At 41.5% G+C, this 13,911-nt stretch overlaps 1 protein-coding gene across 1 annotated transcript in view; it reads right to left on the reverse strand.

Annotated features, from left to right (window-relative positions):
* Positions 1-585: 585 nt before the first annotated feature.
* Positions 586-13,911, reverse strand: part of LOC138959270 (polycystin-1-like protein 2) — a 56,910-nt gene continuing 43,584 nt past the window's right edge. Inside the window, exons 27-32 of the mRNA XM_070330675.1 lie at positions 11,152-11,334; positions 10,352-10,459; positions 8,988-9,389; positions 8,094-8,244; positions 6,466-6,617; positions 586-3,189 (exon numbers count right to left, since the gene is read on the reverse strand). Coding sequence (XP_070186776.1) covers positions 3,085-3,189; positions 6,466-6,617; positions 8,094-8,244; positions 8,988-9,389; positions 10,352-10,459; positions 11,152-11,334 — 1,101 coding nt within the window. The 3' untranslated portion in view covers positions 586-3,084. The remainder of the gene's footprint in view (positions 3,190-6,465; positions 6,618-8,093; positions 8,245-8,987; positions 9,390-10,351; positions 10,460-11,151; positions 11,335-13,911) is intronic.

The following is a 13,911-nucleotide window of genomic DNA, read 5'->3' on the forward strand; positions in this document are numbered from 1 at the left end:
GAGTTTTGCAGTTTTGTGAATAATCATTAAAAAGTCCATTTTATTTTACAACAGAAGCAGATACGTGGAAGCCACCAGTCTGTCAGCGGTATCAAATGATTGCTTCTGTGTGTGTGTGTGTGTGTGTGTGTGTGTGTGTGTGTGTGTGTGTGTGTGTGTGTGTGTGACTGTGTGCGTGTGTGTGTTCATTTATACATTACGAGGAGCCTGTAAGTTGTCAATACAGGTAATGCTTTGTATACAAATATTTTCTGACAGACAACAGGTTAAAAGAAGGGCTATAAAAAAAAACCTCTTGAAACTAGTGAGGTAATACTCAAACACGGACACCCGAATGTTGCTGATAAAACTCTTTAATCACAGTGTTTTTGTAAATTTCTCAGATGAGATGATAACATTTTGTAGGTATTTCCTTATTTCTGTTTATCACAGCTATTGTTCAACTGCACATCACGAAATGAAAATTATGGGAATGGGTGGAAAAGATAGACAGGGTGAAAAGTGTGTTTGCGTAGGTGCAAAATTAATGTTTGTGTTCGTTCATTCGTGTGTTCGTATTTGTGCGAGTTCATTTGTGCGTGAGTGTGTGTGTGTGTGTGTGTGTGTGTGTGTGTGTGTGTGTGTGTGTGTGTGTGTGTGTGTGCGTGCGTTTGTGTGTGTGCAATCGTGTGTGTAAATTCGTGTGTACCTTAACTCAACAGTAAAAACAATTAACATGTACAGCTTGAAAGTGTATTAACTATGCCAGTGAATAATCGCATGCGAAGCAAGTTTAAACTGTTGCACAAGAAATTTGGTTGATTAAAATCATCAAGCTGTGTTTTAATAAAAAGAAGGGGTGCGGACACATGTTTTGTTTGGGTTACATGTGTTGCAAAGTATTTGAAACGACATTATTACTGTATATATATACAGTGGTGCCTGTGTGTGTGCCTGTGTATGTGCCTGTGTGTGTGTGTGTGTGTGTGTGTGTGTGTGTGTGTCACTGTGTGTGTGTGTGTGTGTGTGTGTGTGTGTGTGTGTGTATGTGTGTGTGTGTGTGAGTGCGTCCTTGCGTGCGTAAGTATGTGAGTGTGTTTGTGCAGAAGACAGGAATCGATAGGGTAAACATTTAGTTGGTAGTTTATTTTAAGGAGTGTTTTTAAACAAAGTTCAGGATCTCAAGGGAATCCTTTGTTATTGTGCGCGTTCATTACAAAACATTACAGTGAAAAACAATTAAATTACCAACAGCGGCTTACATTCCTACCAAGCTATCCCTTCCCCCATCACAAAAAAGCAAAAATAGATAGAAAGAAAAGAAGCGAGAGACATATGGATGAGTAAACGCTGGATTAAAAAGCTGGCGTCTACCCCTTGTAAAAGGGATACACTTTCTGTAAGTTTAAGGAATGCCGAGGCCATAAATACAAATAATAAAATAGGGCTAATCGTGTTAATTTTCAAGATAACGACTGAAACTTGAGTATATTGAGTATCAAACTTTTAGAAACCAGTATTTAAGTTTAAAGATTGCTAATGCGAAAGATAAAAAGAAACGGAAGCGTTAAGCCTTATTTATAAGATGATGCATGATATTTGACTATGTGGTATCAGACTTTTGCACAATAATCACCACTAAATAAATTAGTAAATTTGAAAAGATAAAATAATTCGATTTCCCAGCTTAGATACCTGGTTTCATCAGTTCTTTAATAGCCCTGTATACCTGTTTAATTTGGGACACCTCAATTGGGATTAAGGCCGAATTTAATTCTAATTCCTATTCTCAGGGGTAGACTCAAGCTCCATCCTCGGAAACTTTACAAAATTACGGAAATAAGGAACTCTTTCCAACAATGTCAGTTACAAACGGGGAAAATATAAAAAGAAAATAGACCAACATTTACATTTTGAAGAGCCAAGTTTTTTTGGGCCACCTCTGACTTAGAGATTGTAAAAATCATAATCAAACAAAGAAAATGTAAAGTAACAGTGCCTCAAACAACGCCGCAGCATCTTTATCTGTGCATTCATTACTGTGATTTTAAGCATGGTACTTAAGGTGACGTAAATGTTAAGCTTACCGAACAGCATGATCGTATCTTAGGTATCTTCTTATAATATGCCCGGAATGAGTTAATAGGAAACGCGCCAAAAAGCCAATAGATGAGCACAAAAAAAGTGAAATAAAAAAGCAACATTGTTCACAAAGAAACGTACACAACTTTTAATTCTAAACAATCACATAGTTATATTCATTTTACTTTAAGCATTGGCTATACTAACCCATCGATTACATTAACAGTCAGATTATAATATAATGTTCCATAAATATAGTTTTCGCATATCTGATAATATACATTTAATTTTCCAACGTTTGCAATATACCAAAATATAAAGAAGACCATTAATGCATTTGGATTGAAAATACTTATCTTTTCGGGCCGAATTAAGGCGCACAGAAGTATAGTTTTAATATATAAATTATTTTAATTTTTGAATAAGGTATCGAAACGTTATTGATTAAATAGGATGGTTTTATTATGTTATGTACTTCCTTACTCTTACGAGACATTCACAATACTCTGAATATGCAAACCATGTCTGTTGTGGTATGTGATTGTCTTTAGAAAATGTCTAAGGAAATAAAACAACTGTTTTCTTTCTGATGTTTCAGATAACATTGAAGAGAGGCGTCAAAACAGTCCGAAAACAAGCGGCACGTGCTTATTATGAATTAGATCTGAGAAACAAAATGAAGGAAGTCCTCTTGATACATGCGCTATGTGCAACAAGAGTAAGTGAGAGTTATACGGAACCAGTCTCCTGGCACCTGGGAAATAACAAGCACTGAAATTAACACGTGACTTTCATCATTTCATCATTTCACTTTAAATGAGGATAAAAGACGTTTGTTCATTTCAATGCTTGCTATTTTCTCAGGTGACAGGAGATTGATTTCGCATAACTCTCACTTCCTCTATTGCACGGTTATGGTGTATGTATTTAGATCGCTTACTCCCGTTTGTATCTTAGATCTTACAATAGCACTCTGTCTCATTCCTTTCAGATTATCGTGAAGTAGGTCATAGGCCAATGACGTCACACCAGTGTGTTGCGGCTTCCCATCCCCTGCTGGTTGTCCAAGTCAGTGAAGCCTCCCTTCCTCCTGCGTCTCGTTCTTTTCTTCTTCTGCTTCTCCTCCGTCTGAAAGCGAAAGTTGAAAAATGATAACTCATGGGGTCTTAAGACCTTATTGAGTGAACATGTCTGCGTATTTATTCAACAAGCTGAGGGCGGGCAATATAAGATGTTTGATGGGTTGTTGACAGACCAGCTTTTTTGTCGGTCCGAGGGGGAGCATATCGTCTTTTGTTTCATATTTATTTACTAAGGCCGAAGGCCGCGGTCAATAAATATGAAACAAAAGTCGATATGCCCCCCGAGGACCGACAAAAAAGCTGGTCTGTCAACACACCACCAAACATCGTTTTTGTCATCATTTTGGTAGTGAGAAAATAAGTGCACAATCAACCCAGGGAGCCATGCTTTAAAACACGGGTTCCCTGCTGATAACCACACGAGTCCCGGTTTGATAACCACTGGCAATCAAAGCTGGCGTGTGAAAGCAACTTTCTGTGTTTTTGAGTTCATTTTAAATGTTGGGATGAATATGTCAGGTTTGAGGATGCACAGTTCTGTAGGTTCATCTCGGTATTCCACCCCCTCGGCTTTCTGTTGTAAATATTAAGCCGAGTGATCGAATGTGGAAGCTACGTTTGGTCAAAGGTCACAGAAGATTTGCGTCGTGCAGCGAAGGAAAGAATCGCGATCTTGTTTCCGACTCAGTACCTCTTTGTTTTTCATTAGACCTGTCATTCTGCTTGCTCGGCTTTGTTAGATGTTTGCATATCTTGTTGCTATTTTCTTTGCTTTTATTATTGATTCTTATTTGTGCTTCGTTTTTCGATACAACGTCTTGTGCACGGGTCAAAATGTGTGTGTCAGGGGTCGTTTTACTTGAACTTGACGTTCGTGTTTCTCCGAACGTCTGTGTATCGAAACACAGATACACGCACTCCATGACTCTGTTAGAAGACAAAACATATCGCTAGGTTTCATTTGTTTTTGATGAATGTATGACCTTTCAATCATGAAGTAGTTTTGTTTTTTGTTTACTTTTGCCAGTTTGCCAGTTCGTTTTTGGAACTTTGCAAAGGAGTGTCGTGTCGTCTGTTTAGGTCTGGGGAAACACCAATGAAAAGAGCCGAAGAATACCCGAGCGTTTCTATTGGGTTTGCATTTGATTATCCATGTATAACCTGCTTCCTGCAACTATGGTAACCGGGGATTTATTGCCTGGGGAACATGAGATTTATTTCCCAGGTGCTTGTGAATGAAAACTCGTGAAAATGATGACAATCAGAGATGTCTCCTTGCGACACTGCACCCATGACAATTATCAGCGCACCTACTCCAGGACTGCCCGCTGCAGGAGGATAAAAGACGCAAGATTAGACCACCCTGTAGGAGAAGCTGTTCGGCGACCTGGCAGCCCATATTACACTTGACGGTGGCATTTGTATATGCAGTGGGAACCCTCTTTTTACCCCCCCCCCCCCCCATTTAAGACTTCCTCCTTTGTACGGCCCTGTTTTCTCTGACATTCTGTTCATTACCTCTGTAAATTTACCCCAATTTTAAGACTCCCTGCCTTTTAAGACCTGATTTTCTCAGATTTTTAGAGGTCTTAAAAGGGGGGTTCCACGGTACGCCTCGGGAGTGGTCGTCTGAAGAAGCGACAGAGAAGAATTAGAGAAGGGAACATTTTACGACCTGCATGGTGGACACTATGAGTCAGGTCTGGATCTGAAAAGGGGTTCCTGGGTTCCAGAACACCCCCCTCCCCCCCTCCTCCCTCCCCCCCCCCCATCCTTGCTTTTTCAAGTTTTATGTTTCACAACCTCTGTACATTTACCTTCATTTCACGACACCCTCCTCACCTGCCAAATGTACCTCTTTCTTTTCTCTAGAAGAGACCAGAAATACCCCATTCAACAGTTACATTTCAACACCATCAGGGGGGCTTTGCTTCCAAACCCCCTCGCCTGGTCAGCACCTAGTCCGCAGCCTCAGTTTGATGATAATGTTGCTTTACGCCCTCTATGTGAAACCATAAGATGCATGATCCCGGGTGTTATCTCGACTTTCAGATGAGACTAGCAGTCGAGACCCGGCTTAGCCCGGAGTATTAGCAGAGCCCTTAGGAATGTGTTCCAAGAACCATCACACAGGAGTTTTCTGAATTCTAAATCAAAGAACCACAAGTAAAATAAAAATGGGAAAGAAAAACTCCAAAACAAACTTTCAGGGGAAATGAGCTACCTCCCTTGCTAATTCGTACATTGAAAACTTAAAGACATTAAAAACCCTTTATGACGTCAAAAGCATTTGAAGACATGTTCTACACTCCCAGAGAAACCAATTCCTGCTAATATGGTTTTTATGGTATGAGTTCTTTCTTTCTTTGGTGTTTAACGTCGTTTTCAACCACGAAGGTTATATCGCGACGGATGGTATGAGTTACCTCACTTTCTTGAGAAAGTTCGAGATCATTAGGCAACATGTTTAACTTCATCCCTTTACACCCTTTGAGAATGATAAGGCATGGCAAGAGTTACCTCCCTTCCATGGATAACAAAGAGTTACCTCCCTTTGATGCTAGAACCTTCCTGTATCTTCTTGATTGATTTTCTTTTCTCATTTTTTCTTTTGATAAGAAAAATAGAGAAACTCAAAAGCCACTGGCAGTATGTGCCCGCTACAGATAAACAGTAGGCGCTGTACTGGCCATGCACTAACGGGGAGGTTCTTTATCTGAGAAAGGAAACAATAAATTAAGAAACTAAAACCAAGATGCACATGTGTTGCTCCTCTTCAGTGTGCATGCACAATATCTTGTCCTGCTTTTTCCCATCTCTGAGGTATGGCGACAACACACACACACACGCTTACATCCATTAGATTAGATACACAGGTGTATGCGTGTTTGGGTGTAATCAGCCACCAGCACTTATTGCAGAATAATAATAATAATAAATGAGCATTTAAATAGCGCAACATCATAACTTTACAATTATGCTGTTTGCGCTTGACACATTTAAAATTAAAACACAGTTATACAAGCATTTACATCTACATTCATAGTCAACAACGCTTAATTTAAAGCATACACCATCAAACATACATTACAAAAAAATTCTTCCACTAACTAAGTAATAAAAACATGATGGTGACATGGGGATGGAACATGGATACCATCTCTGAGTCTGCACATAAAGTTGACCAGTGCCTGGAATCGAACCCGCGACCCTAGGATCAAAAGTCATGTGCTTTACCACCTGAGCTACCTGGCCCCCTTCAGTTTGGGAACCCCTCCCTCTAATACACACGGTTCAGCCTTATAAGTGAAGGCCAACTGACCTGGTAGAACTTGTTGAAGTGGTCAGCCAGGGTGGCCAGCACACGATGTGGCTGTGTCCGGTTGTCATCGTGGTGGTCAGGCGGCGGCTGCAGGAAGGACGCTTTGCTGTACCCGGGCATCAGTTTGGCCGTTGGAGCTCGGCTCTCGGGGGCTGTAGTGACGAGAACATTGAATACGTTCAGAATTACATTAATTAGCTAAGATCATAATTATGATAATGATAATAATATTTATAAAGCACATGTATCCAGGGTAAAACCCTGCACAAAGCGCTGAATATACCCATGATGGGATTTATTGCACGTGGCATCAGGTTCATGAAACGGCCGAAGTGATCCATATCTAATGTACATCAACTTGACCTTTAGTTATGACAGAACAAGCGACTGGACGTATAGTTGTATTTGTCCAGAAGCGCCCTGTGCGTTTTGTCTCTTCTATGAACATTTTGTGCGCCAGATAACACCCACGTGGAAGTCATGGTCGCAAACACACACACACACACACACACACACACACACACACACACACACACACACACACACACACACACACACACAACAACCCCAATCCAAACAATCAAAAACACCCAAAGAAACAAACAAACAACAACAACTAAACAAGATCGAGCAAAACAAACCAAATCAAACAAAATAATGACAATTTACAAATGAAATACTTCTGATTGTGCTCCAAATCAATTTGTAGCGCCTGGCCCTGCTCGAACACTGTAAATATTGTTTTATATTGTATTACAGTATCTCAATCTGGTGTAAAAATAAGAAATTACTTTGATGTTTTCACACAACTGTTAGATTTCCTTCACACTGAAATAATAAGAGACAGCACACAAGATACAATTCATCAACATGAACAAAATTAATGCAAGGGAAGTAACCTAATGGCATGGAAAACGCTGCACAGTTTTCTCCCTTACGCTGAATATCTGTGCGTTTTGTGAATAATTTTACCAAAGAAGTTGAAGCGAGAACAGGGAGGCAAAACAAAAAGAAGAAATGATAGAAAGCGAATACAAAAAAAGTTATAGAAAACAAAAAACGGAGGGAGATTTTTTGTGTGAAGAAGTTAGAAACAAAACCACTTCTGCTTCATAATAAATATATATACCAAGGGAACAAATCACATACCAACCCAAAAAGCTTGGGATCGATGGGACCACACACATCACACACACACACACACAAACCAAATAAATCCCATAAAATTAAAACAGGACAAAAACAGACGAGAGAAGAAACAAAAAGAAAATTATGGAGTAAGCCGAAAAATCCAGCAACAACGAAAAGAAGGTGAAAGAGGAAATACGGAGAAGAAGAAAACAGCAACAACAACAAACACATCCATACACACACATACCCATCACCCACCTACACAAGACAACAACAATAAACACACAAAAAACAAAAGAACAGGAAGAAAGACCTCCACCCGAAAAAAGTACTTTCCCCCCCCCCAAAAAAAACCCAACATCAACAACAAATACACATACATACACCCCCCCCCCCCCTCCCCATAAAAACCAACCAACAACCGACAAGTACAAACAATACCACGCAAGGATACACAATCATGATGATACAGTTTTGATTTCAGCCTGCACGCTTACCAACAGCCTTGTTGGGCTTGACCAGCCATTGCGGTATCCAGTCAGCGATGACGGCACGGTAGAACTTGTCAATGACGTTGGTCAGCCCATAGGGAGGAGGCACGCTGTCCAGGTCTGACCGTACCTGGCTGGTGGCGTTACACAGAATGGCCTGGAAACACAACAAGCACATTTTCAATTCAATTCAATTCAATTCAATTCAATTCAATTCAATCCAATCCAATCCAATTCAATTCAATTTAATTCCGTTCAACTCAACTCAACCCAACCCAACCCAGCTCTATTCAATTCATTGAATTCAATTCCATTCAATTAAACTCAATTCAATTCAATTGAACTGAATTCAATACTAATGTATTGTCTGCAAGTAGAACAGACATATATTTTTTCTTCTGAAATTGTTGGCACTGTAGTTTGGGCTAAACGGTTCAACACTAGTGTGATTCGTCTTTAATTTATCCTTCCCGTTTTGACTTGATAGCTCAAGACGCTAGTTTGTGAAATATTTTGTTCTGTGGTGGTTTTCAGAGGGACATGAAAGAGCATGGACGTACCTGGATCTTCAAAGACTTTCTGCAGACAGTGGCGGACTTTGGTGCTGGCCTTATGCACAGCCCCATACAAAGAGGACTAAGACAAGGGTTATTCTCCAGAGCTGTTTACCATTTTGAGACATGCATTTTCAGTCCTTTAAATTATTATGACGTATATTAAATGGCAACTAGAATGTGTCATTTTTCCTTTTATCAGTTCTAATCCAGTTAGATAATGACACAGACATGCAACAACAAAACAGTATTAAGAAATATCCCATTCGCAACATGGTTTCCACTGGTACCAAGCTCTGGAGAATAAAACCCATAAGGTAAGACTTCTAGCCCAGCGACGTCTCACCTGGAACATGGTGTAGAGGATGAGGATGACCAGGACGGTCAGCGAGATGAAGTAGGCCTGGGCCCACAGCGGCGCCTGCTCGATGAACCGGCCCAGCACGTTCTTGCCGAGCAGCACGAGGTAGAGAGTGCAGTAGCTGTCCCACACAGACCTGAACTCGTACATCGTGGAACTGAAGGTCACCACGCCAGCCGACATGTAGGCCGTGAGGATGACGAAGAAAACCACGATGAAACCGAAGAGCGGCCTGCCCGAGCGAGCCAGGACTGCGGCGATCATGGTCACTCTTTTGTTGTAGCCCAGGACACGGAGGAGACGGATGGACACCACAAAGACCAGGCCGGCCAGGAGATAGCCGTACACGTCGTCCCAAAGCACGGGCAGGTAAAAGTCCACGTACACCTGTTTGAGACCACAGCACAAAGACCGTCAGTTTTACATATACTGTGTGTTCTTTGAATTTTCAATACGACCAATTGCTGAAAATGCGCAGTTTTAATTTTTTTTAAATAATAATTTTTAGATAATTTTTTACACTAAATTCCCTTTACTCATTGTATGACATTTTGCAACTCGTACAACTCGCGTAACCGTGCTCTTCATCGTGTAACAGCCACACAAAATCACATGAATGAATTGACTACGTGTGTGTACAGACTTGCCTTTCATATCACATGCAATAAATCAAAATCAAAATCTACAGGTGTAATGGATCTGTGCTACTTGTACGACTGTTCAAAAATAATTTTCTCGGGCCAGCTTACAAAAGGCAAAACAAATTAAAATAATTTACCGCTGCAGTTTGCCTTCCATGTGTGAGCAATTAACAGGGGAAAAAAACAAGCACACACACTTTGTGTGGTCATTTCTGTCGAACAACTTCAGCCGTGCAATCTCAGCAACACTTCATCTTTTTTCTATTCAAAGGCACACTTTTTCTTTTAAAAACAGTTCGGCTCAACATCTCAGATGTACATGGGGTCAGGCGTTAACTTGGGATAAAACCATCCCTCCACCTGGTCACATACCAAAAAAGAACTGCCTGGGCCATGGGTACTCTCTGTTCACAGTGGAACTGATTTGATGAACTGATTTCGTAAAGCCACTATATATAGTGTCATATTCAGAAATTAATTCGAAAACAATTCCAAATCACCACAGCAACCTGTCAGGATGTTGAGGTTTGGTATGTGACCAAGTGGAGGGATGGTTTTATCCCATGTAAAAGCTTGACCAGATCTGAGATGGTGAGCCCAACTGTCACCACGGGAGGGAGTGTGCCTTTAACCATAAGGCTGACCTCTAGTGTCTGGCTTTAGGCACATTTGCTTGCCATAGATAAGGGCAGACACATGGGCACAAACCTTAGGATCTTTGCGCCAGAGCTCCATGACGTCGTCAGCGTTGAGCGTCTTGACCACGTAGAATACCACTGCCGTGTAGGAAGTTACTATTGCGGCCACATCCAACACCTGTGACGACATAAATCAAACAACAAGAAAGGTTAAATTATTGGAACGTTTAATTCAAGACAAAACCAAACATTCACAAGAACTTCGACATATCGGCTTTTAAAGTGGAAACAAACAAGAGACACAACAACAACAACAACAACAACAACAACAACAACAACAACAAAAATGGCGCTGTGACGTATCTTATAATGTGACTGGGATGACTCCAAGATGGTCGTGCAAGTTAGTGCCTCTGATGCGCTTTTGATCTGGTAGGCTTCAATGAAGCTCTGATCGGGCGTCAATCGACAATGATAACCTCGAAGTTTCAAGTGGAAGCATGTCAATGCTTAAACACAGCAACATGCTTAACACGTCTCTGACCCGAACTCTTCAGCAAAGGCAAACTTTATTGTTGTGTGTGACACAACTGAATGGTCATTGTTTCCTACCATCGTTCCTGTCAAATGCACATTTCAACGTCGACGTGGAATTTAGGCGTAACATTTTTTAGACAGCTTTTCAGGAGAAGGACAAAACAGATGATTTTTATGATGAAATAGTGTTTATATTCGTTCCTGGTATGAATAGAAAGATAACAGAACGTTAAATGATCTACTTAGTCTGAAAACATCAACATCATCAAAATCGCCACGAATCGAGTTACGCTAACATTCCACGACGACATCGATTTGCTGTAAGCCACTGACCTGCCAGAAATCTTTGAAGTAGGCACGCCCCTGGTTCCAGATCTTCTTGATGGCCTTGACAGTGAAGATGAGCACCACGACACAAGTCACGATCTCGCAGATCAACACATAGGCCCCCAAGGCTCCGAGGTGGTCGTACAGCCTGAGGGTCTTGCAGCTCCTCCAGATGACCACAGAACCAACCTAAACAATGAAATTATATGTAAGTGAAGTGCTGATTGCATCGCTTGTCTGTCATAGTGCGATCGTAACTGTGTAATACGGTACATCTTGATAACGTGTTCATTAGCATTTAATTATTGTTCACACATATTGCTATTCGGCAACGATTGTATCAAAGCAATATGAATAAACACTCGTTGTAAATGTGACAGGGGAGGCTACCGCTCCTTTCACAGCAGACTCTGCACCCGAGTTGTTGGCCTTTAAAAGTCAACACCGGTGTATTGTAGAATTCTGTTTGTGATAGGGTCTGTGTTACACGACACTTGAGATTGCCACAAGTTCCCAAATGTCGTATAGTTGTGTTCTTTTATTCTACGTCGCCCGTCTTCGCAGCAGCAGAAAACAACTCGTCAAATTGAGTTCGAGGATTTATTCAGCATTCAATACATACAACTGCACATATAGCAGAACTCAAAGTAGAAGCTTTTTTAACATTCAAATCGCGCTGGCATATATAGTAAATACTCAATCTCGAGAATATTCCAGACCGAACATGATACAACTACATTATATGCGAACCGCCCATGGACTAGAATGGTGACGTTCTCTGTGACGTACATCAAAAGGTGCCGACGCCCTTAATCCGATCGAACGCCACGAACTCACACTAAAACAGCATGGTAAACAACTTGTTTTGACAGGACTAGAAAGTTCACCTGCATTCTCGTCCAAGCATAAATATTGTGTTTACAAAATATAATATCGGTACCTTCCCACAAAGTACAAATAAGTCAACTACATGCAACACACAAAACTGAACCAAAGCTCAGCAACGGTAGCGTTTCCTAACATTACCCCCAACACCAGAAGAAATTTACCTAATTTCTTTCAATCATTGAAACGCTACCTGTACACATATTATGTATACATAACAGATTGAAATCCAGGTATGTACATTAGTCTGTTGGAGAATGAACACAGTTTTACTCACATACTCGGCTGAGAAAATCTGCTCCAACATTGTCTGAACCCTTAATCGATTCCACTCGCATATCAAAGTTCTGCAAGTACATCACCCACCTCATGATACGATTATTCACAAACTTTGCAGAGTTCAGGTAGGTGAGGGGTTTGTGATCAGTCTGAAGCACGAATTTCACCCCTTGGAGGTAGAGTTCAAATTTCTTGATTCCCCACACGATGGCTAAACACTCTTTCTCCATGGTCGAGTAGTTCTTCTCGGCTCCTGACAGCTTCTTGCTGGCATAGCTGACCGGAAATGGTTTACCTCCATGCTCTTGCATCAGCATGGCGCCGATCCCTTCGTCCGATGCGTCTGTACGCAAGATGAACTCTTTGGCAGTATCAGGAAGGCGTAGCACCGGGTCTCGTGACATCAGGTCGCGCACAGTCTGGTATGCCTTCTCCTGAGCTGGTCCCCAGAGTATTCGGTTGGGACATCCTTTTCGGGTCATGTCCGACAAAGGCGCCGTTATGGCGGCGAAGTTTGGAATGAACTCTCTGTAGTACCCAGCCAATCCAAGGAAGGATCGCACCTGCTTCTTGGTTTCAGGACGTGGCGCATTGAGGATCTTGGTGACGTTTTCCAACAAAAGCCCCTTTTGACCTTCCTTCAGTGAATGACCTATGAAGTCAACGTTGTCGGTCCCCAAAATGCACTTGCTGGGTCTCACGGTCAGATTAGCTTTTGTCAGGCGGGAAAACAGTTCCCTCAAAGTCTCCAGATGCTCCGCAAAGGTCTCCGTGTGGACTAGCAGATCATCCCAGTAGTACACAACATTCTTCATTCTTTTGAGCATTTTTCGCATTCCCCTCTTCAGGGTAGCACCACTGTTCACCATGCCAAAAGGCATCCGCAGGCACTCATACGTTCCGTCTGGAGTTGCAAAGGCGGTCTTTGGTATGTCCTCTTCGCGCACAGGAATCTGCCAATATCCCTTGCTGAGATCGATCTTTGAGAAGATCTTACTGCCAGTTGTCACAACCCGAGGTTTTAGAGATGCAGAAGAAGCTTAAACAGGCTTTTTGTAGATACACGAGATGATGTAATTGTTATATGTTTGAGTGTATATAATAATTGTGTTATTTACAACATAAGCATTGGAGTCCAAACACTATTGTAGAATGTATGCGTGTGGGATGTGAGATGCTTTACGCCTGTAACTTCGCGTATTTGCAAGTTTGTGTCCGAATCGTGGAACGGGCTATAGTCACCCGGTAACGCGCGGTGAACAAACCAGGTCAAGCTGCAGAAAACGAAAGTTTGTAAATATTTGTTGGGCACAGTCGTGCAAATTAAATAATGTTCATTTCACCTGGTAAGATAATATAGTGTAATGCATAAATTATATTATAGCGTATCTATAGGCTATTTAGTAAGAGAAGCATTAACATAGTCCGGGTCAGCGGTGTACGAATACACTTTGGCACCCCGTCAGCGAACTAGCACGGTTTTGGTTCAGTGCTACCCGAGAGAGTCAACGGTACGGTTGCAGACGTACTGGCGGGCGCGAGTACTCCATCACCCGGCGGTTTTTTACGGTGAGCGTTGTCATTGACTTGGCGGGTGGACTA

This window comes from Littorina saxatilis, linkage group LG2 (genome assembly GCF_037325665.1).
Source record: "Littorina saxatilis isolate snail1 linkage group LG2, US_GU_Lsax_2.0, whole genome shotgun sequence".
NCBI lineage: Eukaryota > Metazoa > Mollusca > Gastropoda > Littorinimorpha > Littorinidae > Littorina > Littorina saxatilis.